Source organism: Neltuma alba, unplaced genomic scaffold (assembly GCF_004799145.2).
Source record: "Neltuma alba isolate B1F8T4 unplaced genomic scaffold, ASM479914v2 tig00010095_pilon, whole genome shotgun sequence".
Lineage (NCBI taxonomy): Eukaryota > Viridiplantae > Streptophyta > Magnoliopsida > Fabales > Fabaceae > Neltuma > Neltuma alba.
In genome coordinates, this window is record NW_021635049.1 from 242,575 (window position 1) to 267,412 (window position 24,838).

A 24,838-nucleotide genomic window follows, 5' to 3' on the forward strand; every position below is an offset into this window, starting at 1 on the left:
GATCCAGAACCTGTATCTATGGAGGTACAACAACTAAGGAGATCTACTAGGGTTCAGTTCAGCAAGATCAAGTCTCCTTGGTTGGAGTTGAAGGCACAATCAAGAGTGAAGAGGCCTATTGAGCCCAAGGATATTTTTTTCAACTTAGTCAGCCGAGCTGTCAACGTTGATGAGGGTGAGATGTAAGTGAAAATCTTTGCTTATGTGATGTTATTTGTTGACTACATGTTAACATAACACATCTAGTAACTTACTTGAATATGTTTTAGTCCTTTGATCAGAATGTTCGATGAAGACATTCCCCGACGATTGCTGCATTCACTTGGTGGAAATAACAGGGTGAGTAACCGAGTGATGTCCTTGGTCTATTTGTTTAATCTTGTGAAAAAACCATGTCCACTCATCAAGATTCTCTCCCTTCACCACTGCTATTGCAAACGGCAACATCTCATTATCCGTATCATATGCTGAAGCTGATAGTAACGTCCCCTTATATGGACCACTTAAATGAGTACCATCACATATAATATAGGCCTTGCACCGTTCAAAAAACCCTCAACACATGCACCGTATGCAATGAACACACGCTCAAATCTATTACCAATGGAGGCCCATTCAGCAACCATTTTGTCATCAATTTCCTTCAACCTTTCACATAATGATTTAGCCCAATTATTCTATGTTATTTCATATCATTTTAAGGGTATTTATCATAGATTTTGGCTCCTTTTGATGATAATTGTGGTTAATTTAGATTAAGAGTCCTTGCTTTGAGTTAGTGTCTTTTTGAGGTTAAGATTGTCATAATTGGTTATTAATTGTATTCAGTTGATTTATAGGACAATTGATGCTTCAAATTGTTGCTTTTTATTGTAGGACAATTGAGAATTGGAGCCAAGATCAAAGACCAAAGGATGACACAACACAAGATCAGAGTATCAGCACTAATAGAGTTCGTCGCGGCGAAGAGAATCTTCGCCGCGGCGCCAAATTGAAATCTCACCAGTAATCTCTCGGGCACAGTTCGCTGTGGCCAACTTACAGATTCGCCGCGGTGAAATCACAAGATTAGGCGGAGCTCCTCTCGGGCATGCTTCGCCGCGGCGAAGGAAATCTTCGTATCAGCAACGCCAGATCCGGATCAGAACGCGAAAATGGAGCTTCTAATCATATGATCCGACCCAGATAGACCCCTAAAACCCTTAGAAACCCTATTTTCGACGATACACTCCATTCCATCTCCTCCAACACCTCTATTCTCCCATCCTCTTGCCTCTCCATCTCCATCTTCTTCCCCATCCATTTCCTTCCTCTTTCCTTCACTCCATCTCATTTCTTTCCACTCCCAGCTACCATGGCCGACAGATTCACTTCAGTTGGAGCTTTTCTTGAAGCTATGGAGGGCTAAGGTTTATCAACTCTTGGAGATGGTGGAGTAGCATGAGTTCCTAAGCTTCAAAGGGGAGTTTTAGTTTTAATCTTCAGTTTTTAGCTAGGCATTTATGATTTCCTAGGTCTAGGAATTGTAAACTCTTAGTTAGATACTTTGATTAATTCTGTAATCAGTGGTTACTGATTATCTTTTGTATATTGGATTGATTGATGTTGAACTTTGAGCTTAAATATATGTAGTTGCATGTATGCTTAATGTCTCTCTCATGATTCTCTCTTATCTTGCCTAGTTGTGTTTGGGTATTGAGTTGATTGTGTGTTTCATTAAGCCATTTGCATGATCATTCCAATTTACACATTAGGGAAGCTAAACAAAGTTTACATTAATGAGTTCATTAATGTAAGCTTTGGACTCATTGAGTTAATGAGGTTCTTATTAAGAAAACCTAATGGATTTGTGAAACTCCCAATATTTAAGTGAACTATGATTGCCATCAAAACCATTTTCAAGAGATTTCCTATCAATCATTTCCATTACATCATTTTTATCTTAAAACACCAAAAATATAGTATCTTAGGTTTGTTTTCATTGCATTCAGTTTTGGATCAATTCATTTAAATCTTAAAAACCCAAAACCCCATTTCATTGCATTGCATGGCATTTAGTCTAGCTTAGGTAATTAATAAAGGCTCCCAAAAGTGAAACGACCTGAGTTTGCACTATACTGCATAGCTTGGATTTATTTTTGATTGAGAACCCCAAGGCGAATGACAAGAAAGGCTCTCGTCACATAACCATGGTATTAACATATAGGACTGTTTCGGTTTCCCATGTATTTCTTCTATTGCCTTTTCCTTTGCTCTATATGCTTGGCAATATGTAAGCCTCACACCATACTCCCTCTCCAACATCTTCCTTATCTCAGTGGGCCGTTTTTCAGCATGGTCCCTTATCTCTTCAACTATTACTGATGATGTCAACGCAGCACTCCTACCATAAGTCACAATCAAATTGTCTTGGGCTAAATGAATGTGCTTATTGCAAAATGTAGTCACACATAATAGATGACTGTTCTTTCCAACAGCATGTGCACATATCTTCCAAGGACACCCTTCTACTTTACACCTCACATTCATCTTCTCCTTACTATTCCTGGTATATCTCACTACAAACGTCTCTGCAACGCTGAACCTGTACACAGCTTCCCTAAAAGCAACAGCATGTGGAACATATTGGCCCACTCCTACAAACACTCCTGCCAATTTCATACAATTCATCTTGCTCGTCAGTCTTCCCTGACTCTCTAAACCACTACACTTGCTTCTCTGACTTGATCCGCCTCCTTCAAAAGTCAGGCATTCAACTCCATTCTCAACATTCACTGGCTTATGTTCATCACCAATGGTCGTTTTAAATGTATTCATGTCTTGTGAAAGTCCAAATAAATTCTCACTCCTGCCATCATAATACCAAGTTAGGACAGCTATATTCAAACGACAGGTTTGAATAAAATAACATGTCTACATATCTAAATAACAAGTCTGCATATGGTTATTACAACTTTAGTAACTAAAATAACAAGTCTACATCTACAAACTATTCCTTGCTAAAATAACAAGTCCGTATATGGTAATTACAACTTGAGTTACTCACATAACAAGTTTCCATATAGAAACTACTGGTTAGTAAAATATCATCTACAAATCTAAATAACAAGTCCGTATATGATAATTGTAACTTCAATACGTTGAATTACAAGTCTACATATGGAAACCTCTACTTATGTCTAATAACAAGTCTGCATTTCTAAAACACAAGTTTACAAATAGAAATAACATGCCCACTATGTTCAATAACATGCTTGCATTTACTAATTACAATTTAGGACTGCAACACCATTAGCTTGGTTACAATATTTCTATACACATGATTCAATTGGAAAACATAACCACTTACACGTCTGGATCATTCCTTGCTCTAGGTTCCCTATCATTCCCTTTCCCTCCTACATACATATGATCACTGCTGTCATTATATCTAAACAAGTTGCAGATATCACCATCATCACAAAGATCAATCAATGTACTCTCATTAAATTTAACTTTATACTTACTCTCATATCCACCACCATCATTACCTATCCACTGTGAAATTATTCCACACAACTTGTCTACTGTTATCCATTCTTTTATACTGGTTACCCTTACATTCCCTCCAATATATTTAACTATCCCTTCACCATTTGCTTCAAAATGTCCACCAATGTGCACGTAACAGAACAACTCCTTCCCACAGCTTCTTCGATTATTGAAATCCATTTTTCATACTAATCTGCAGCAAAAATTTACGTTTAGTCAGTATGTTAGCTTCACTAATAAATATTTACACATTTATTCCATCGACTCAACCATTTACATACCAAATTAAAAACCCGTGACCTCTTGTCTTCCCAACATCACTTTAGGGCTTCACAACTTCACTTTAGGGCTTGACGACTTCTGTAACACCTTACGTTTGCGACCTTATATTGTGCCAAGTTAAGATATTCGAAAGCGCAAATTAAGGTTACTGGGTTGAAAAACCTGAATTTGAAAATTTCTTTTCCCGCATTACTATTCACTGTAACCTTAAACTTGGCATAACTTTGGAAAATCATAACTAATTCTAGAAAAATCGAAACAAGGTCATTCCAAGTCTCACTCGAAGCTCTTAACATCATCTATCAAGAAAAAATGACCTCAGGTTCCACTTTAATCATAAACGCATCCGATTTTAATTTCGAAAAGTACTGTTCATTTGGTCATTTTTCTATTTTCCAAGATTTTTGCCTAACTTCGAAAAGGCATAACTTCTTGCACAGAGCTCCAATTGTGACGCTTTACCACTCATTTTAAAGGGAAAAATAAGATCTCTTTGCATGCCAAATTTCAGGGAAAAGTCAACCATTTGACCAGGGTCTTCGTTGGTCAAAGTTGGTCAAATCTAGACCATTTTTATCCCCTTTTTCACTAATTCTAGCACCATTTCGTTTTTCACTATAAGCATACTATAATCACATCTAAAGGTGCTCTACCATTAATATACATTTCAAAAGGTTATCATATCATGTATTCAAGATCAGAATATGCTTACATGGCTTGAAAGAGAAAGGTTTAAAACCGTATAATACAATACATAACTCATAACTTCCTCAAGCCATGATTATTTATTTTCCCTTCTTCTTGGAAGTAGTGGCACCTAGGATATCATGTTATAGGAAGAATGAGATTTCATAGAAATCCCAGTAGCATTGAACATACAACCATCAAGTCAACATGCATAAGATGTCATGCTACATGCAGTAAAATAATATTGCTAGTCTTTATGCCATGCCATAACCATTCTGTATCCATGTCATCATATCATGGAGCATATAATTATTCTAGTCAAAACTCAATCATGCAAGAGCCAAGGCATACATTGCAAAGAGTTCACATCATCTGAGCATAAACATTCTCATGGCACATAAACACACATAGCAGAAACACCAAATGCAGGTCAACAAAATAATTGCAAGTTCACGCTACCTCGATTCCACGCTTACTGTTTCCTCCTTGTTTCCTTGCTTGAGGTCCTCCTAGGTTTCCAGAAAATTGCCTATCAACCATACAGTAAGGGTATGGTAAATTCCATATCCAGTATACAATTCTTTCTCAATATAATGCTACCCTTTTGCCTTTCAATTTATAATTCTGTATACTTTCCTAATCCTTTGACTTTGGTTTGACCAAGCCTTAATCCTCAGTTAAGGTCTTGGAATTCTTCCTTAATCCATGATTAATCATGTTTTCTTGGTCAATGACTAACCCTTAGTCCTTAATCCAATATTTAATTAAGGTCCTCAAGTCATATAGTCATTAGTACAACATAATCTTCTAAGATTAAGTCACTAATCCTTTATGGATTAACCATTAATCATTCTCTAATCAACATGATTAACCTTTAATCATTCCTTAATCAACATGATTAATCATAATTAATCATCCTTTAATTAGCATAACTAATCACTAATTACTAATTAATCAAGGTAGCTAACCTTAATTACTTACTAATCTTTAATCAAACAACATGATTAATCTTAGCTACCACTAGGGCTTGACGACTTCTGTAACACCTTATGTTTGCGACCTTATATTGTGCCAAGTTAAGATATTCGAAAGCGCAAATTAAGGTTACTGGGTTGAAAAACCTGAATTTGAAAATTTCTTTTCCCGCATTACTATTCACTGTAACCTTAAACTTGGCATAACTTTGGAAAATCATAACTAATTCTAGAAAAATCGAACAAGGTCGTTCCAAGTCTCACTCGAAGCTCTTAACATCATCTATCAAGAAAAAATGACCTCAGGTTCCACTTTAATCAGAAACGCATCTGATTTTAATTTCGAAAAGTACTGTTCATTTGGTCATTTTTCTATTTTCCAGGATTTTTGCCTAACTTCGAAAAGGCATAACTTCTTGCACAGAGCTCCAATTGTGACGTTCTTTACCACTCATTTTAAGGGAAAAATAAGATCTCTTTGCATGCCAAATTTCAGGGAAAAGTCAACCATTTGACCAGGGTCTTCGTTGGTCAAAGTTGGTCAAATCTAGACCATTTTTATCCCCTTTTTCACTAATTCTAGCACCATTTCGTTTTTCACTATAAGCATACTATAATCACATCTAAAGGTGCTCTACCATTAATATACATTTCAAAGGTTATCATATCATGTATTCAAGATCAGAATATGCTTACATGGCTTGAAAGAGAAAGGTTTAAAACCGTATAATACAATACATAACTCATAACTTCCTCAAGCCATGATTATTTATTTTCCCTTCTTCTTGGAAGTAGTGGCACCTAGGATATCATGTTATAGGAAGAATGAGATTTCATAGAAATCCCAGTAGCATTGAACATACAACCATCAAGTCAACATGCATAAGATGTCATGCTACATGCAGTAAAATAACATTGCTAGTCTTTATGCCATGCCATAACCATTCTGTATCCATGTCATCATATCATGGAGCATATAATTATTCTAGTCAAAACTCAATCATGCAAGAGCCAAGGCATACATTGCAAGGAGTTCACATCATCTGAGCATAAACATTCTCATGGCACATAAACACACATAGCAGAAACACCAAATGCAGGTCAACAAAATAATTGCAAGTTCACGCTACCTCGATTCCACGCTTACTGTTTCCTCCTTGTTTCCTTGCTTGAGGTCCTCCTAGGTTTCCAGAAAATTGCCTATCAACCATACAGTAAGGGTATGGTAAATTCCATATCCAGTATACAATTCTTTCTCAATATAATGCTACCCTTTTGCCTTTCAATTTATAATTTCTGTATACCTTTCCTAATCCTTGACTTTGGTTTGACCAAGCCTTAATCCTCAATAAGGTCTTGGAATTCTTCCTTAATCCATGATTAATCATGTTTTCTTGGTCAATCACTAACCCTTAGTCCTTAATCCAATATTTAATTAAGGTCCTCAAGTCATATAGTCATTAGTACAACATAATCTTCTAAGATTAAGTCACTAATCCTTTATGGATTAACCATTAATCATTCTCTAATCAACATGATTAACCTTTAATCATTCCTTAATCAACATGATTAATCATAATTAATCATCCTTCAATTAGCATAACTAATCACTAATTACTAATTAATCAAGGTAGCTAACCTTAATTACTTACTAATCTTTAATCAAACAACATGATAATCTTAGCTACCACAAACCATAATTAATCAAGGTGTAATCCTATCTTCCTCAAATAAATAATTAACTCCCTCGTTCCTATTATAAGAGACATTTGATGCTTATAGCATTCCTAAATATAAGAGACACTAATGTCTCTACTTTGTGTTGATTTCCTATTTACCCATATTTATTGTTTCCAACTCATACTCTCTCTAATTCCAAACTTCTCTTCTTTTAAGAATTACTATGTTCTCTCTCATGCTCTCTCCCTTATTAATGAGGGTATTTTGGAAAAAAAAACTACTTTTACACACATGTCTTAACTAATTTTAACGTTTTTTTGATCAACGTAATTCGGTTATTCGTCTTATAATGAACGGAGGGAGAAAAATAATTAACACTTAGGGAGGTAAACATACCTTAATTAGCTCTTAATCGGCGATTAGAGGTGTCTAACTTTGCTTTCTCCCTTTCTCTCTCTTCTTTCTTCCTTTCTCTCTCCTAGAACTCAAGAACACAACATTCCCTCACTAGCAAACCTCTTTAGCCGAATTGTTCATGAAAGGGGGGATTTATAGGTTTTGATTTTTAAAATTCCAAAAATGCCCTTCGGGAAAAAGATGTGATCTCGGCCATCCATTTTTTTCCACTTTACAAATGGACAAATCCTAGAGCACACACCACAAGAAGTTGACACATGGATGGACACCTAATCACCATGTGATTTTCATGTGGAAATAAAACATTATTTTAATGTTTTGTCTCTTATTTCCCTTTATGCCCTTGAACAATTTGAAAAATTCCAACTTTGTCCTCCCCCTTTATTTTTGGCCAAATATTACTCTAAATATTGGAAAAAAAAATGACTCATTCAATATTCAGTGCAATCCACTAATTATTTGTGTATTCTCGGTCCGATTTTCCAACAATCCTGTCCAATTTACTGTCACAAAATTTTATAAATTTTATTTCGTCAAAAATCATCATTCTACCGATAATAATTCGGTAATAAATATTCTTTAAGCTAACCTTTGTACATCCAAAGGTGGGAAGTAATTTTATAAATTAGGATAATATGTCACATAATTTATCCCTATTTTTCCTTGAATTTTTGAGGCCTCTATATAATTTAAATAATGGAAATTGGCTAATTTTCCTTAATTAACCAAAAATTCCAATAATTACAAATAATTCCCTGATAAATTATTTTTAATCGTATATTCATCTTCTAAGCCTCAAACATTATTCTGTACCCTCCTTTCTATTTTTCATGATTTTCTGGGAATTTTCAGGAATTTCAGACATTATTTCCAATACTGCCCTTTCTTGACTGATCTTTTCAAAAATGACCGTTATGTCCCTATCCTGATTTTTCCTCATAGCCTGGATCCTCTACCAGTCTACTATACTATTTGGCCTTAGTCAGTCTCAAATCATTCATCAATTAGAATAAAATTATCAGGGTGTGACAACTTCAACACCGAAAATCATGGTATCATCATTCCCTCATTCCGCGGCAACACCTCAACCTTCACGGTCAAACTAACGGCCATTATCCAACCTACACTCTGCCAAACCACTACACTCTGACCCCTTCCCCATCGCAACCAGCACCGTGCACTACAAATGAGAGATGACCATTCACACTACGAAAAAAAAAAATATCCCACCTCCAACTAACCCAAACCTCCTACATTGTGATATCTTTCATCTTCAACTACACCTCCCATTCCCTCCCTTCCTCCAGCCTACTCACCCACACAGCAGAGATGAAGAAGATGAGAATGTGACGATGTGTAACTCTTACGGGGAACAATACAAGAAGGGTTTACTCAGTAAGTTACTCGCATTATTGCCAATGTTGGAAGATCCCAATATCACACATACTCGTTTGGCTCATCCTACTCCACCAGCTCTCCCGCCACCCATTAAAATCCTGGTCTCTGCCTTCATTAACAGTAATGATGAGTGAGGGGCATTTCAGCCATTTAACACACATTTCATAATTGCAAATTGGGACCGGGTCCTCTGCAGTAATTTTTCAAATTCAGGGTCCCTGATTGCCATTTTATATATTGGGGCTCTTTATTTGCAATTTTCCCAACAAAAAATTCTCCATCGAGTGAAGGTTCACACTGGAATTAAAAAAAATTTCATAAAAAAATTTGTATTTGGTTGAATGAAAAGATATAAAGAAAATTCAGATATTTTACCATATTATCCTTAATAAAAGAATACAATATTTTAAATAAAATTTTTTTTAAAAATGCAAAATGATATAAATAAAAAAATGCTTGTTAAACTTACACAATAATAATATTATGGAAAGAAAATTCAATAAATTATTATTTAAATAAAAATAAAAATGAATATTTAATATAAATATAAAAATCGCTATACATCTTAAATGATTAAAAAATTAAGTAAAAATATTATTATTTTAATCTAATAAAGCAAAACCCATTGAAAAAATCTTTTTCCTTTTAAAGTTATGTTGTTGAAATTTAAGTTTTAATATGATAAAGAAAAAACCAAGCAAATTTGAATTTCTTGTAAAACTGGAGCAAAATGCCATCAAATTCAAATTTCCTACATTATATATCAACTTTCGCACAAAATTTCAATCCGGCACTATTTTGAAAATATTCCTTAATCTTTAATTTGATGCATGTAACATTCTGAATTTTGAGTCTAGAAGTACTAGAAGTAGCCTGAAATAGATAGGTTACCAGATTCTTTTTTATCAGAGTTTCAGAAGTTTTCTAGAAAGGAGAGAGGATTCCTAAGGATTAAATTACAAAGTAAGAGTTTTCTAAAACCATAAGATAGGCAAGTTAAAGACTCTGATGAGGTTTCGAGGGCTTGAATATGGGAATTGGAGATGATTAAGGGCCAAAGATTGTGCTGGGTGAAACATCCTACCTTTAACCCCTCAGAACACGCATTCGTAAGCATTATGGTTCAAGCAGATCATGACACAAGCCCATGGATTTAAAGTTTCAACATAATTACTCGGGTTACTATTCATTGTCTAATTTCCAGATTATAGGGCCAACTTCAAAAACTCATAACTAATTCCATAAAAATCATATTGAGATGTTCTAAAATTCTAAGAAAAGCTCTTTTGATACTCTTTAAGGAAAAATATCCAATTAGACTTATCCTTGTCCAATTCGTACAGTTTAATCAATAAATATTACTATTCATTTCATAAAATCTGGAACTTCCAGATTCTATGGCTCAACTTTAGAAATTCGTATCTCCATGTGTACACATCCAATTGAGATGATCTACCTCTCATTTTAAAGCTTGGGATATGTACTATGAGTCTACCAAATCTTGTGACTTAACTCGTTCGTTTGATAGGTCAAACTGGAGCTACAAACTCACTGCTCTAGGACCTACGTTTTATCCCTTAACATCTCTTTACTTTAATTCTTTTTATTTCTTTGGCATACATAATATGGGCTTACTCTTTCCCATTCATGCTCATACATTTCTATACATGCCATAAGCATTGTAATTAAATACATGGCATCATATGCATCCATAACATAAATTCCATAATAAGAGAATTACATAATGAATAATAATATCATTTATTGACATGAACAATTCTCCACTTTCTTCTCCTTGCTTCTCATGCCATTATTGCCCATCATTGATTGACTTAAATGGTTGGTTAGGGAGGGGTGAGATTCGGGGGAATCTCAGTAGCAAACAATACCATATTAATCATGCTAGATGGATGCTAATGCACTACACGTAACTTGTTTATTCTCTTGTTAATTAGTGACATATTAGCATGCTCAAAGCTAACTTCTTGATGCATGGCCATGGAGACATAATCTACTCATCATGAATAGCAATTACAGCAGTAAAAACATGTCACAATAACATTCAATAACATGTACACAGCAACACACAAGCATATAACATCAAGCAATGATAATAGGTAAGTTCACTACCTTGTACCTCAAGCTTTCCTCTTACTTTTCCTGTGACTCCCTTGAATTTCCAACCATGTGGGCATTTGGATGTTCCAAAGGTCCTCAACATAGTCACATTGATCATACAATTCATTAGGACCACTAGATTACATAAAGTTCAAGACTAGCTCTCTTAAACCTCAACCCTTTCTCTTAGTCTTAGGGTTTTCTTCCTAGCCTTTCTAACATAAATCTCATCATTTACATCCTTATGATCCATTTCTTGTCAATTAGGACCACTTTAGATGGCCTTAGATTCAAGAAGATCAAATCTGGAAATTTTGGTTCGCGGGTACTGTTCACACACAAAAAACCCAGAATTTTTGCTCAACTTTGAAAATTTATAATTAATTCTAAAAAATAAAAAATTGAGTGGTTCCAAGTCTCACTGAAAGCTCCTTAAGTTAAATTTACACGAAAAATAGTTTCAGGAACCAATTCTATTCGGAACAGTACCGAAATTGTACGGAACTCGACACTCTTCCAAAGGTTCAACACTGTTTCCAGATTTCAAATCCTAACTTTGAAAAATCATCATAAATCGTACATATATCCAAATAAAGTGTTCTACCCATGGATTTAAAGCTTAGAGAGTGTACTTTAATCATACCAAATTTCAGAATCAGATACAAAGAGGAACTAATTCGAAATAGGCATCAAATCAAATGCTACAACCATCACATACCTTGATCTTGAAGCTTGAACTTAGGTGGACTTTCTCTCACTAGAAATAGCTCTTTCTCTCTCTAAATGCAAGAGTGGCAAAGTTTCCCCTATGGTTCCTTGCTTGGCCAAAAATGTGAGGGGAGGAGTGCCTATGCATAAAATGTGGCCAAATGAGGGGAGAGGATATTAATATAGAATTACATTGTTGAAGATTAAGCTTGAAGAATATAATTATTGGATTAAAAAATTGTTATTTTTTTCACATGTATAATAGGTAGCATACGAGGGGTACCATGATATGGCTTGGGAATTGAATGTGGGGACATCTAAGAGGCTAATGTGGCATGATCTTAAGGGGAGGTGAAGCAAGATTTGCACAGTGTTTTAAGGTAAAAGTTAATGGTGAATTTAGAATATTACCATAAAGTAAATTGGCTTGCATTATAAATATCCCATCCCCTCCTTCATTGACAAAGTTTTGACCAGTTGAAGAGCAAAGAGAGAGGAAAATATTTTGCTCAAGGTAGAAGGAAGAAGGAGGAGAGAAGTTCAAGCAAAACCCAGGTCAAATCAAGTGGTAAACCCATGTAAGAGCTTGTATTTTATTCTAGTTTATAATGTCCTATGGTTTGATGGTTTTAAATATGATTTTGATGGAGGTTAAAGGTTAGAAACCCTAGGTTTAGTGTCATTTGTAACTCCTTAGTTTTTAACCCTTTTCATATCAAATAGAAGCAATTTTAACCATTCATTAAGTCTTTAAGTTAGAAAAATTTAAACTTTAAGATAATTGTTCTCGGGTTACTATTTACCATAACCCTAAAATTTTACCCAACTTTGAAAAATCATAACTTATTCTAGAAAAATTGAAATGAAGTGATTCCAAGTTCTATTTAAAGCTTTCAAAGAGATATTTGAAGGAAAATACTTTTAAGTTATGGATCCATCTCATGTGTGCCCAGTTTTCACGTGAGTGTGCACTGTTTATATGATCAATTTTCTAATTTTTAGAATTTATGTCTAACTTTGGATAGGCATAATTTTTTTGTACAAAACTCTAATTTTAATGAATTACTATTCATGTTAAAGTTAGAAATGACATCTTTTAGACTATCAAGTTTCATGGTCAAACTCTCTACTTGCTTAAAATCACATGGGTCCCAAAATGAGTGCAAATTAAGTTAATTTTATCCCTTTTTAAAACCTATCCTTACAACCTTATGTTTTACCATTTCAAAATCACTAGCTATCATACCATTCAACTTAAAACCATGCTTGAACCATAATGTACAACATACAATAGCCAAAGAGTTAGCATCCATGATCACATATAATACATAACATGGTTTCAAAAATTTCATAACATGGCAAGGGTCTTCAAGCTACGGCCACCTCTTTGTCTTTTCCCTTGGTGCTTCCATCCCCTAAATAGTTAGGATTTAAACATAATAGGATGAGATTCCAAAGAATCCTAGTAGCAAAGAACAATAATTGTAGTATCAAAATGTAAGGTTAGGGCCTGTTTGGATAGCAGGCCAAACCATGGTTTGGAGACCCAAACCATGGTTTAGGAAAAAAAATCACCCAAACAGGCATAAATTATCTGAAACCATGGTTTGGGTCAAAACCATGGTTTTGGAACCCAAAACCATGGTTTTGGAACCCAAAACCATGGTTTTGGGAGAAGTGAATCCATTCTACTTCTGGCTCAAATTGGAGAGTATGATTGTGCCTATTAGAGTAAATCTCAACAATAATATGACTTTAACACCCCTTAATTAATTTTTTATAAATATATTTAATCTTATATCTTATAAATAAATATACACATATTAATTATTTATTAATTACATTATCTTATGTATTATTAATTATGTTGGTAAAAAATATATTATTAACAATTTTATTCCTTCAAATTAAAATATATCATACAATCTATGTTTTATGTAATTATCATATTAACTTATGCTTTTTTTAATAATTTGTACATATAAAAAGTGTTTCTGATAACAACTATCCAAACACTCTCACTTCTCAGAATCACTTTTTCACAAAATCTATTCTTCACAAAATCTATTTTTTCCAGAATCTATTCTCCAGAAGCTATTCTCCAAACCATGGTTTGGTTTCATCCAAACACCCCCTAATTCATATTATATCTAAGCATTTAACTCATGCATTATCATGCCATTAACATGCAATCGAAAGAGAGTACATAACATACCATTTAACAACTCAACTAAACATATTTACTAAGGCATCAATGGAAGGATTTACTTACATTGTCACATTTTAACTCAACCACATTATGGCACATATACATAACACAAACAACCAAAGCAATTTAACACTAAAATTAAAAGTTCCTACTACCTCTTTGGAGACTTGATTTCTTAATTTCGTCCTCTTGATCTTGAGCTTTTCCTTGTCTAGTGTCAATGCCTATCAATCAAACAACAATGGCATTTCAATCAACTTCAACAATTCCATTAACACTTTAACCTAAAACCGGAACGCTTTAACTTTTATTTTAGGGTTTTAGTATCATCTTCTTTAACTTAACTTCCATATGATTTTCCTACATAATTTTTTATGTAGCATGCATATATGAACTTAGATTTATCAAAATCAGACTCCTTTCCCCATTTCTAGCTAAGGTTAAAAACCCCGGCATTTTAAATTTTAAGGACGAAATTTATATTTAGGGGGAAGAAAATGTCATATCCTGATAATTTTAACATGGAAAGTGAGGAATTTAGGATTGATTGAGGGCCAGATAGTATAGTAGAAGTATAGACAGAATAACTTTTAAAATGAAACCCTGGGAAAGACCTGACTGTTATTTTGAAAAGTTTCAGTTAAAAAAGGGCAAAATTGAAAATTATGCCTGAAATTTCTAAAAATTCTCAAAGATTCATGAAGAATAGAATAAAAAGTCTAGGATAGTGTTTAAAACCTAAAAGATGAAAATAACATGAAAATAATTTATTTTGGATTTTTTTGTAATTTCTTGAAATTTTTGCTAAATAAGGGAAAATTAGACAAATTGAATTATTTATAATATGTAGAGGTCTCAATAATTCATGAAAAATGAGAAAAATTATTTAGGAGATTATTATGAATTTTAAAATTATTCTGGTCTTTAGAGATGTATAGTTAGTTTTAAAATATTTAAAGCCAAATTATATTGATAAAAAGGCAATTTTGGAAAAATTTTAATTGAATGAGTTATGGGTCAAAATAAAATCTGAAAAAATTAGAGGAACCTCTCCTGATTAAGAGAAAGCTATTGGGACAAAGAAATAAATATTTGAAAATAATGGATTTAATAGGCCCCAAGAAAGATTTAACCGATATTGTTAGATTATACAGTGTATAGTATAAGCTTGGCGGGACAAAATTTTTTTCCCATTTTTTTGATTGGATTGGCACCAAATAAGGTGGAGGACCTAAGTGAAATTATACACATTGTTGAAGGTTAAGCTTGGAAGAATGAAATTATGAATAAAAAATAGTGATTTTTTTACATGTGTGATAGGTGGCACTTGAGATGTCCTATGAGGTGCCATTTTCCTTCAATGAGGGGGTCATCTAATAAAGATTATGTGGCTGAATCATAAAGAAAGTGAATGCAAGATTGTGCCAAGTGTTAGGGAAATAAAATGGTAACTTAAACAAGTTACCATGTGGTAAACTTTTAAGCTAATTTTATGTATACTCCCTCCTCTTCTCTTTGGCCAATTTTTGGGAAATTCCAAGGAGCATGGGAAGAGAGGAATTTCAGCCAAGTTGAAAAAGAAAATGGAGGAGAAGAAGATCAAGCCAAACTGAGGTCAAATCAAGAGCTAACCAAAGTAAGAGTTTGGATTTTTTTCTAGTTTATGGTGTCTCATGGTTTGATGGTTTTAAATATGGTTTTGATATAAGTTAGAGGTCAGAAACCTAGGGTTTGGCACTGTTCGATTTGGTTCATAATGAGATTTAAATGATTTATGGCTAAGTCAAGACAGATAGGAAGGAGTTGGATTTTGATGATTCTAAGTTCAAATATGGATTCTAAATGCAAAATTAGGTAGGAAAAGCATGAGTGAATTATTTTAAGGAAGATGACACTAAAACTCTAAAAATCAAAGATAAGGGTAAGACTTTAAGTTATTGAAATTGTTTGAGTTGATACTGAAAATACCCCTATTATGTGATCTAATAGGAGTTGAGTGTAACAACATCATTTTAAACCACAAATGAAGTTAAAACATGTCTATTGGAACACATTGGTGGCTTTAAACTTAGGAAATTCAACTTTGAAAAATTAGTTTCTTAGGTTACTATTCATTTGGTAACCCTAAAATTTTGGCCAAATTTGAAAATTCATAGCTAATTTCAAAAAAAAAAAAGGTGGTTCCAAAATCTAATTGAAGCTCTTTCATTTCTCTACGTAAGAAAAATAATTACTGGATCATTTCCTTTACCGTTCAAGCTCCATTTAACGTGGAAAAGTACTTTCAACTGATAAATTTTTAATTTCTAGCTTTTTATCATAATTTCACATATTCATAACTTTTAGCTTACAGTTCCAAATTCAATGATCTGCCACTCTGTTTAAAGCTTAAAATTTGAACTTTAAACCTACCAAGTTTCATAACCAAATTCAATCATTTCAGCAGCATTGTATGGCCAAGTTCATGGTTTTCTGAGCATTTTTACCCCTTTTAATACTTTATTTTCACATCCTTAAACTATGATCATGCAATTTCACTCATTTCCAATCATACCAACATATAATCATGCATGACATAACTTCTTAAGTAATGGGAACATAGTCCCTTACAAGAAATCCTCTAAGTTATAAAAATGACTAATATTCACCAAAAGTCAATAATTACATCACATAAGCATCAACATAACATCTCAAGTATTCTTTTCTCATATCACCTTATCTTTCCCTTTCTCCTTTGATGGTTAACACCTAGGGTTGTCATTATATAAAAGAATGAGATTTGAAAGAAATTCCAGTAGCATAGAACAAACAATAATCATGTTAAACATGTATGGTATGTCATGCTACTTGTAACATCATTCTCATGCTTTTATTCATGCTATCATTGTGCCAAGGAAAGGAAGCTTATAATCATTCCATTCAATAACCCAATCATACATAAGCCTAGGCATACAATAGAAGGAGTTAAACATTTCATTACATAGCTAGTTCAACCACATCATGGTACAAAAACATATAACAAACAACCATACGATTTAATGTTAAAATTGTAAGTTCACGCTACCTCAATCCAAGTTTTGTCTTATGCCTTCATTCCCTTAATCTTGAAGTGTTCTTGTCCTTAGAACAATATGTATTAATCATACAACAAAGGCATTCTAAATCTCAACTCAAATAATAGCAATGCCTTAACCTAACATAAACCCTAACCCTTATCTTTGGTCTTAGGGATTTTGTTCCATATTTCTTAACTTAACTTTCATATGCTTTTCCTACATGATTTTTCATCTAGATTCCATATTTGAACTTAGATTTATCAAAATCTAATTCTTTCCCCTAATTCTTGATTTGTCTGAAAGCTATCATCAATCATGATGGCTTGGAATTCTTTCATATTTCATGCAATAACACATGTTTCTGACCATTTTATAATACTTATCAAACCATATAACAATTAAGGTCACATAATATACCCTAGGTCTTTAATCACTAGATTCTAACAAGATTAAATTCCAGTGCTCTTTCTTTCTTCCTTTTCTTTCCTTCTTTCTCTTAAATTCAAGAGCAAAATATTTTTCCTTTAGATTTTTCAAGTTGGTCGAATTATGCATTATGAAGGGCTATTTACAGGCAAATTTTTACCCTTGATGCCTTGTTTTGCCACTGGGAAACTTGAAAGTTCCAATGCCACTTGTCCCTCGATAATGTCATTTTTATCAAGATGAAGACAAGTGTCTAACCATGTGATGCAAATCTAATTAAAAATTATACTTCAAGCTCTCCCAAAACAAGATCATGCCATATGTCTTGTAAACCCTAAGATCATGCTCTTTGCCCTATAAGGTGTCTTTCTTCTAGAAGAACATGTGTTCAAAAACATATTATTTTATTACATAATTCATTCTTCCATGCATGCCCTTCATAAATTTGGAAAATTCCAACCATCTCCTCTCTTCATAAAATGGTGCTAAAATGGTAGAAAATTAGGGAGAAAAATTGCTCCACCAAGCTTTAGGTCATTCCACCGAACAACTATACCGAATCGGTTAAATTTTTTTAAATCCTATCTAGTCTAGTGGCTCTAAAAGTTTATTTCTTTATCTCAATAACTTTTAATGAGAGAAAGTTTCCTAATTTTTCTCAAAGTAAAATTCAACCTATAACTCCCTCTATTCAGATTTCTCTGAAATTGGTGTCCTACTAATATAATTTGATATTAAATATTTTTAAAGTTAACCTTTGAACTTCTAGAGATCAAGAATAATTTTACAATTTATAATAAACTTCAAATAATTTCTTCTCCTTTTTTCTTGATTTATTAAGGCCTTTATATATTTAAAATAATTGATATTGGCTAATTTTTCCTATTTAGCCAAGAATACTAATAATTAGAAATAATTCTATGATAAATTATTTCCATCTTATTTTTATTGTTTGGGCTTCAAATACTGCTATAGACCATTTGTTCTATTTTTCATGATTTTTTTGGGGATTTTCAAGATTTCTGGGCACAATTTTTAATTTTGCCCTTCCTTGACCAGAACTTTTCAAAATGACAGTCCAGTCTCTCCCCGAGTTTCACTTTAAAAGCTGTTCCATCTCTATCTCTATACACTGCCTAGCCCTTGATTAGTTCTAAGTTCCTCTTTTTTAGGTGATAATTATCAGGATATGACATTGAGCATTGGTGAACGGGACTTCAAACTCAAGGAAAGAGAGGTAAGAATCAAGACTTGGAACAAGGTATTCATGATGTAGTTGAGCTACTTGCATTTGATGCCTTAGTAATATGCATGATTGAGTTTTCTTATGGTATGAATATGTGTTCCCTTTTCATGGCATGATAGTTACTGTATGATTTATGATAATCTTGCATTGTTGGCATTATTGTTATTGGTCTTTACTACTAAGACTTCTATAAAATCTTATTCCTATTATGTTCAAAATGACATCAAATAGGGGCTGGATCTTCAATGACCAAGGGAAAGAATGTGGAGACCTAATAAAAAATTATATGAAATGTTATGCAATTATGACTTTTTGAGTTTCAAATATGTAAATTTTGTAAATTGTGCTGGATAAATGCATGAGACATAAAATTTACCTTTGGGAACTAAAGTTAGTTAATGAATAACATTTGTTAGTGTGAATGTAATTTAGTTGGCTTACATGACTATGGTTCAGAAGCTTCAACATTATGCTTGTTGAGAGATGATAAAGGCATATAATGCCTTGATTTTGTGGCAACAACTTTTCTGAGTAATTGAATGAATCTGATCCTAAGATTTGGTATGCTTAAAATAAACATTTCAAGCTTCAAATAGAGTGGTAAATCATCTAATTTGGAGTTGTATGCTGAAAGTTATGAATTTTTAAAATTATGGCAATAAAGCTAGAAATTGAAAATGACCAAATAAACAGTATATTTTAGGAATGAAATGGAGCCCAAATGATAAAGTGAATGGACCAATAGGCATTTTTTCCTTTGTGTCTATAGAAGAGCTTCAATTGAAAACTAGAACCACGTCATTTGAATTTTTCTAGAATTAGTTATGAATCTTTAAAATTGATCGAAATTCTAGGGTTACCAAATGAATAGTAACCCGAGAAGGAAATTCTTGAAAACTTGATTTTCTAATCTTAATGTGATACAATGTGATTCCATTTGCCATCATTTGGTCACTTATACGGTTAGAAGTTATGGCATATCAATCACTCCCTTTTACTTCCTTAAGGATGTAACCCACTCAAGATTCCCATAATCTTGAGTATCTCTCAAAGTAAGTAAGGAAAGCTTATTTACTTCTCTCTTTACAAAGCAATAGCAATGATCATTGAAGCACTGGCATTTAACTCAGAGAAATAGAGCAATGAATGATCATAAATAAATTTAGCAGTGTCGTAGTTCATTGTTTGTTAATGCTTTATTGAATGCTTTGTCAATTTATAGTTGATCTTCATTAAGCATCCATTAGACTTGAAGCATTGTTATTATTGGAATAATGGTAGAGAAGGGTGGTAGCTTGTAATGGTTGCATAACATTTAATGTTTCAAACATAAAGGTGGCTTAACCAAGGTCATTTTTTCATTGAGCTATTGATCTTGTGATAACCTTCTTTAAACATGTCATTAGTAAGTCAGAGTAACTAGGATTAGAAGAAAGATTATTATAGAGATTAAAACAATTAATCTTTGAGTTATGCAAAAGATCAAATGATTTAGTTTGATGAAAGCTTCTTGATAAGGAACTTGAGAACCATAGTTCTTGACAACATTATTGAGAAATATCAAGGAATAGAAATTCTTAAGAGAAAAGAACTTGAAGCATGTTATCACGAAACTAAGTTCTCGATAAGCATATCAAAAAATACTTGAAATGCTAAATAGCTTAGAAAGATTTTAAACATAGGTTTTTTGAATCACTTATGGATAACTGAAAGGAGATGGATTTGAAAAAGTGTTTTAATAACTCAAACATCTTCTCGAGAATTGAAGTTCTTGATAACCTTCTCGATAAGACCAATTCTCGATAATTTTATGAAGGAACCAAAGAAATATGTCCAATCAAGTTTTAGACAGAACGGATCAAAACTCGAAGTCTTTATCATGGAATACATTTCTCAATAACCTTATCAAGAAATATTGAAGAACAACTTAGGTGAAAACTTGTTAAAGAACTCGATAAACAAAGAGTCTTGAAATCATTTACTCATTTTCTCAAGAAAACTTATTGATAAGACAGGTTCTCAAAAGTAAACTTGATAAATCAAAGCTTTTTTTTTTTTTTAGCTTCATATAAGAGAGTTGGAACTCGAGTTGAAACTTAAGAAACACAAAACTAGAAAACCTTATCAAGAAACTAAAGACTTAACTTAAATTTTAGTGTTTTCAAAAATAGTTTCTAGAACTTGAGCAAGTTATCATGAAGATAGTTTATCGATAACCTTTTTGAGAAGAAGAAGACTTGACTAAATTTTAGAGTTTTGAGAAGTCAATCTTTAAAAACTTGAGCAAGTTATCAAGAAGGTAGTTTATCGATAACTGTAAACACCCAATTTTGTCTGGGCTCTATAAGAAATATTAAATGTAAATAAAATAAATAAAAAGAAATAAAAGAATAATAACAGAGCAATATCCTCCTTGATTTTTTTTAGAGGCTAAGTTTGAGAAGTCCACCATGTGGAAAATCAAAAAAGAAACTTAAATAAAAATATCCTCCCTATAATAAATGGAAATAAAATAAAAAATAAGAATTGAAAACCAATTGACCTCCAAATTTGGAAATATGGGGTGGACTCTTTAAAAAAAAAAAAGAAAATTCAAGAAATAAAAATCAAAATCCCTTATTTAAGACGATTTGTGAAATGTCCTTACTTTTACCTCTCAAAGTACATGGTCGGAAGCGAATTGGATATGCGCAAGCTTTACTTAGGCCCAAAAATTTTAATTTTTCCTTTAAGTCTTTAGGTTGCTATTCATTGTGCATTTTTCAGATTACAGGTCCAACTTTGAAAGATGATAACTAATTCTACAAAAATCGTATAAAAGTGCTCCAAATTTCTACTTGAAGCTTGTTCAGTGCTCTTTAAGGAAAAAAAAATATCAAACTGGACTTGTCTCTTTTCAATTTGTATAGTTTAATCAGTAAAGATTACTGTTTAATTGATAAATTCAGGAACTTCCAGATTTCTTGCCTCAAATTTGAAAGTCCATATCTCTTAGTATACACATTTAACTAAAGTAAACTACCTATACAATTAAATCTTAGGATGTGTACAATAGGCCTGCCAAAATTCATGGATTAACTCACGCATTTGATAGGTCAAATTGGAGGTCAAAACTGACTGCTCTAAGAGCTACGTTTTTCTTTTTATTTTTTCTTGCTTTAATTCTTTTTATTATTTTGGCATGCATAACTTAGCCTTATTCTTTCCCATTAATTCTCATACATTTCTATTCATGCCATAAATATTCTAATGAATTACATTGTCATCTATAAACATAATTTACATAAAGGAGAATTATACATTAATCCTTATTCTCATTCATTAACATCAATAATTCTACACTTTCTTCTCCTTCCTTCTCATGCTCTCCTTCATGTAAATCATTACCGATCATTGATTGACCTAAAGGGTTGGTTAGGGAGGGGTGAGACTCAGGAGAGTCTCAGTAGCAAACAATACCATCAATATATACAAGATAAATGCAAGTGTGTGATATGCTTCTTGGATTATCTTTATGCCAATTTAGTAATCTAACCTTATGCTCAATGTCTCCAATTACATGCATGGCCACAAAATCATCAAGAGACAAAACATACATCATTTATACATAGCTCATATTATCACAATTAGCATCATGCAAATCAACACAATAAGCATAAACATCAAGCACAGAAGATATGTAAGTTCACTATCTTGTACCATAAGCTTTCCTTTTGCTTTTCCTTTGACTCCCTTGACTATCCAACTATGAGGGCTTTTAGTCAACATCATCAAAACATCCTCTTGGATGTTTCAAGGTCCTAAACACAATCATATTGATCATACAATCTATTATTAAGATCAAGAGATTTCATAATGTTCAAGACTGACTCTCTTGAACTTAACCTTTTCTCTTGATTTTAGGTTGTCTTTCTAGCTTTTCTATCCTTTAGCCATATTTCTATCATAAACTTCATCATTTCCCATACTTAAACTTTTTGGTCAGCAGCACCATTTTGGATGGCTTTAGATTCAGGAAGATCAAATCTGAAATTTTTGCTTCACGGGTACTATTTATTGGGTATTTCTAGAATTTTTGCTTAACTTTGAAAATTCATAATTAATTTCAGAAAAATTGAAACTAAGTGGTTCTAAGTCCTACCAAAATCTCCTTAAGTTCTTTTTAGAGGAAAAATAGTTTCAGGAACCAATTTGGTGTGAAACAATGCCAGAATTGTACAGAAGTTTCCACTATTCTAATGATCAAAAATTGTTTCTAGATTTTAAACCCTAACTTTGAAAAATCACCATAAATCATACGCATATCTAAATGAAGTGTTATACCTATAGATTTAAAGCTTAGGGAGTGTACTTTAATCATACCAAATTTCAGAATCAGATATGAACAGGAACTTAATTGAAATAAGCATCAAGGCAGGTGCTAGAATCATCACATACACTGATCTTGAAGCTTGAATCTTTTCCTTTTTCTTGGATTTCACCCTTATGTTTTTCTCTCTAATTTTCTACAGAGTTTCTTCTCTACAAATGCTTGCCAAGTGTCCTTATGACATCATACCCTTAACATCATCAAAAAATTTTCTTACTTTACCATGCCATGTGGTGAAATCTCGAGGAAAGGAAAGGAGAAGATTAGATGTTGACCCTTAGATCAAACTTGAACTCCAAGTTTCTTCCTAATTTACTTGGCTCACATTTGTCTGGCTCTGGCTTTCATAATGGCCTTCTAGAGCTTAAAAAATTCTTCTCTTTGCTCTATAAACTTTCTTTAATTATAGGGAAATTTTATGAATTTTCTTGGGCCATAACTCTTCCTTTAACTATTTATTTTTGAATTTCCCATAAAATACCTCTTAGGGGCAAAACTGGACTTTATATTTTATTAAAGCCACTCTACTAGCTTTTTGGGGATGTAACTAATTTTTATATAAGTCTCTTAACTATTTATTCTCCATTTTTACATACATTTTTCAGGCCTCCTCACAGCTCAAATAATTGCATCTAGATAATTACCTCAAACTGAGCCATTATACTAAAAATTCTATTAAAGCTACTGTCAAGGTATTTTCATCGTTTATCTTAATCAAAAGGCCTCTATACACTATTTTCCATTTTTCAGAATTTTTATGGAATTTTCTGTATACTTTTCATAATTGCCCCTATTGGCTTGTAACTTTCTAAAACTACAGTTTTGCTCTTGCTTGGGTTTAGCCTCATGAATTATCACTTTGACACGTGGACCTCAACCTTAGGCCTACACCTGACTGATTTTTCCTTTGTGAGCCCTTGAGACTCTCCTGGAGCCTTTGACTTTATTTACACTTTTGTCCTTAGAAACTTTTTCATTTTACAGTTTAGTCCTTATTCCCGTTCTAACTTCCTTTCACATCTTTGAGAATTCTGCTTAAAGAGGCTTGGTAGCCTACCTTCTTTAGGCTACTTTTTGGGCTTCTAGGCCTAAAAATTGAGGTGTGATAATTTGCTCCTCAATTTACAAATATTTTTTGGCGTCATTATTGTGAAAAATTAAAAAAAAAACAATTTGATTATGATTTGGTGTTTAAATAGAAAGTTATATTGTGAGTCATAATTAAGGGAGATTTAAAAACAAAAATTAAAGAAAAATTAGAAAACTCTAGGTGGAGCCTATAAATAGGAGAGTAAGAGTTGGAGGAAAGGACCTAGAATTTTTCAGTTAAAAAAGAGGCAAGGTAGAGAGCTCTTCTATCATTTTAGGAAGGAGAGAGGAGACCTAATTAGAAGGAAGTCCACTGCTCATCTTCTTCTTTCTTCTACCCAAGGAAAGCATATGGTCTTGTGGTTATTACCACATTTGTGAGTTTAAACATGGAGGGCTAGAGGGTTGAATCAAATATAATTTGAGTTAATCTATGTTGTTATTTTTTATTTGATTCTCACTAGTCCTCTTCCCTTTGTTTTTTTTCTTTCTGAAATATGCTCTCATCTATTATCCTCCATATGTACCCATCTTGATACTTACTTTTTTCCTTTTTTATTTTATTTTACTGTATTTTGTTTTATTTTTTTATTTCATTGTTGTTCATGTTGTTTTGCTTTATATGTGTGTTTAGTTTTAGTTCTTGGC

At 32.9% G+C, this 24,838-nt stretch overlaps 1 protein-coding gene across 1 annotated transcript; it reads right to left on the reverse strand.

Annotated features, from left to right (window-relative positions):
- Positions 1–318: 318 nt before the first annotated feature.
- On the reverse strand, positions 319–3,711 carry LOC114754180 (uncharacterized). The gene is made up of 3 exons (XM_028942947.1): positions 3,350–3,711; positions 2,242–2,848; positions 319–489 (listed from the first exon to the last, which is right to left on the reverse strand). Exons 1-3 carry the CDS (start codon positions 3,709–3,711, stop codon positions 319–321), a joined length of 1,140 nt encoding a protein of 379 aa, XP_028798780.1.
- Positions 3,712–24,838: the final 21,127 nt, after the last annotated feature.

Bases quoted from the DNA above. Each gene is read 5' to 3' on its own strand.
- LOC114754180 (XM_028942947.1), bottom strand. From the start codon at position 3,711: ATGGATTTCAATAATCGAAGAAGCTGTGGGAAGGAGTTGTTCTGTTAC. The intron at 2,849-3,349 runs GTAAGTGGTTAT...TTATGATGGCAG, and splicing joins GCAAGGAATGATCCAGACGT to GAGTGAGAATTTATTTGGAC. The intron at 490-2,241 runs GCAATAGAAGAA...GGTCCATATAAG, and splicing joins CATATAGAGCAAAGGAAAAG to GGGACGTTACTATCAGCTTC.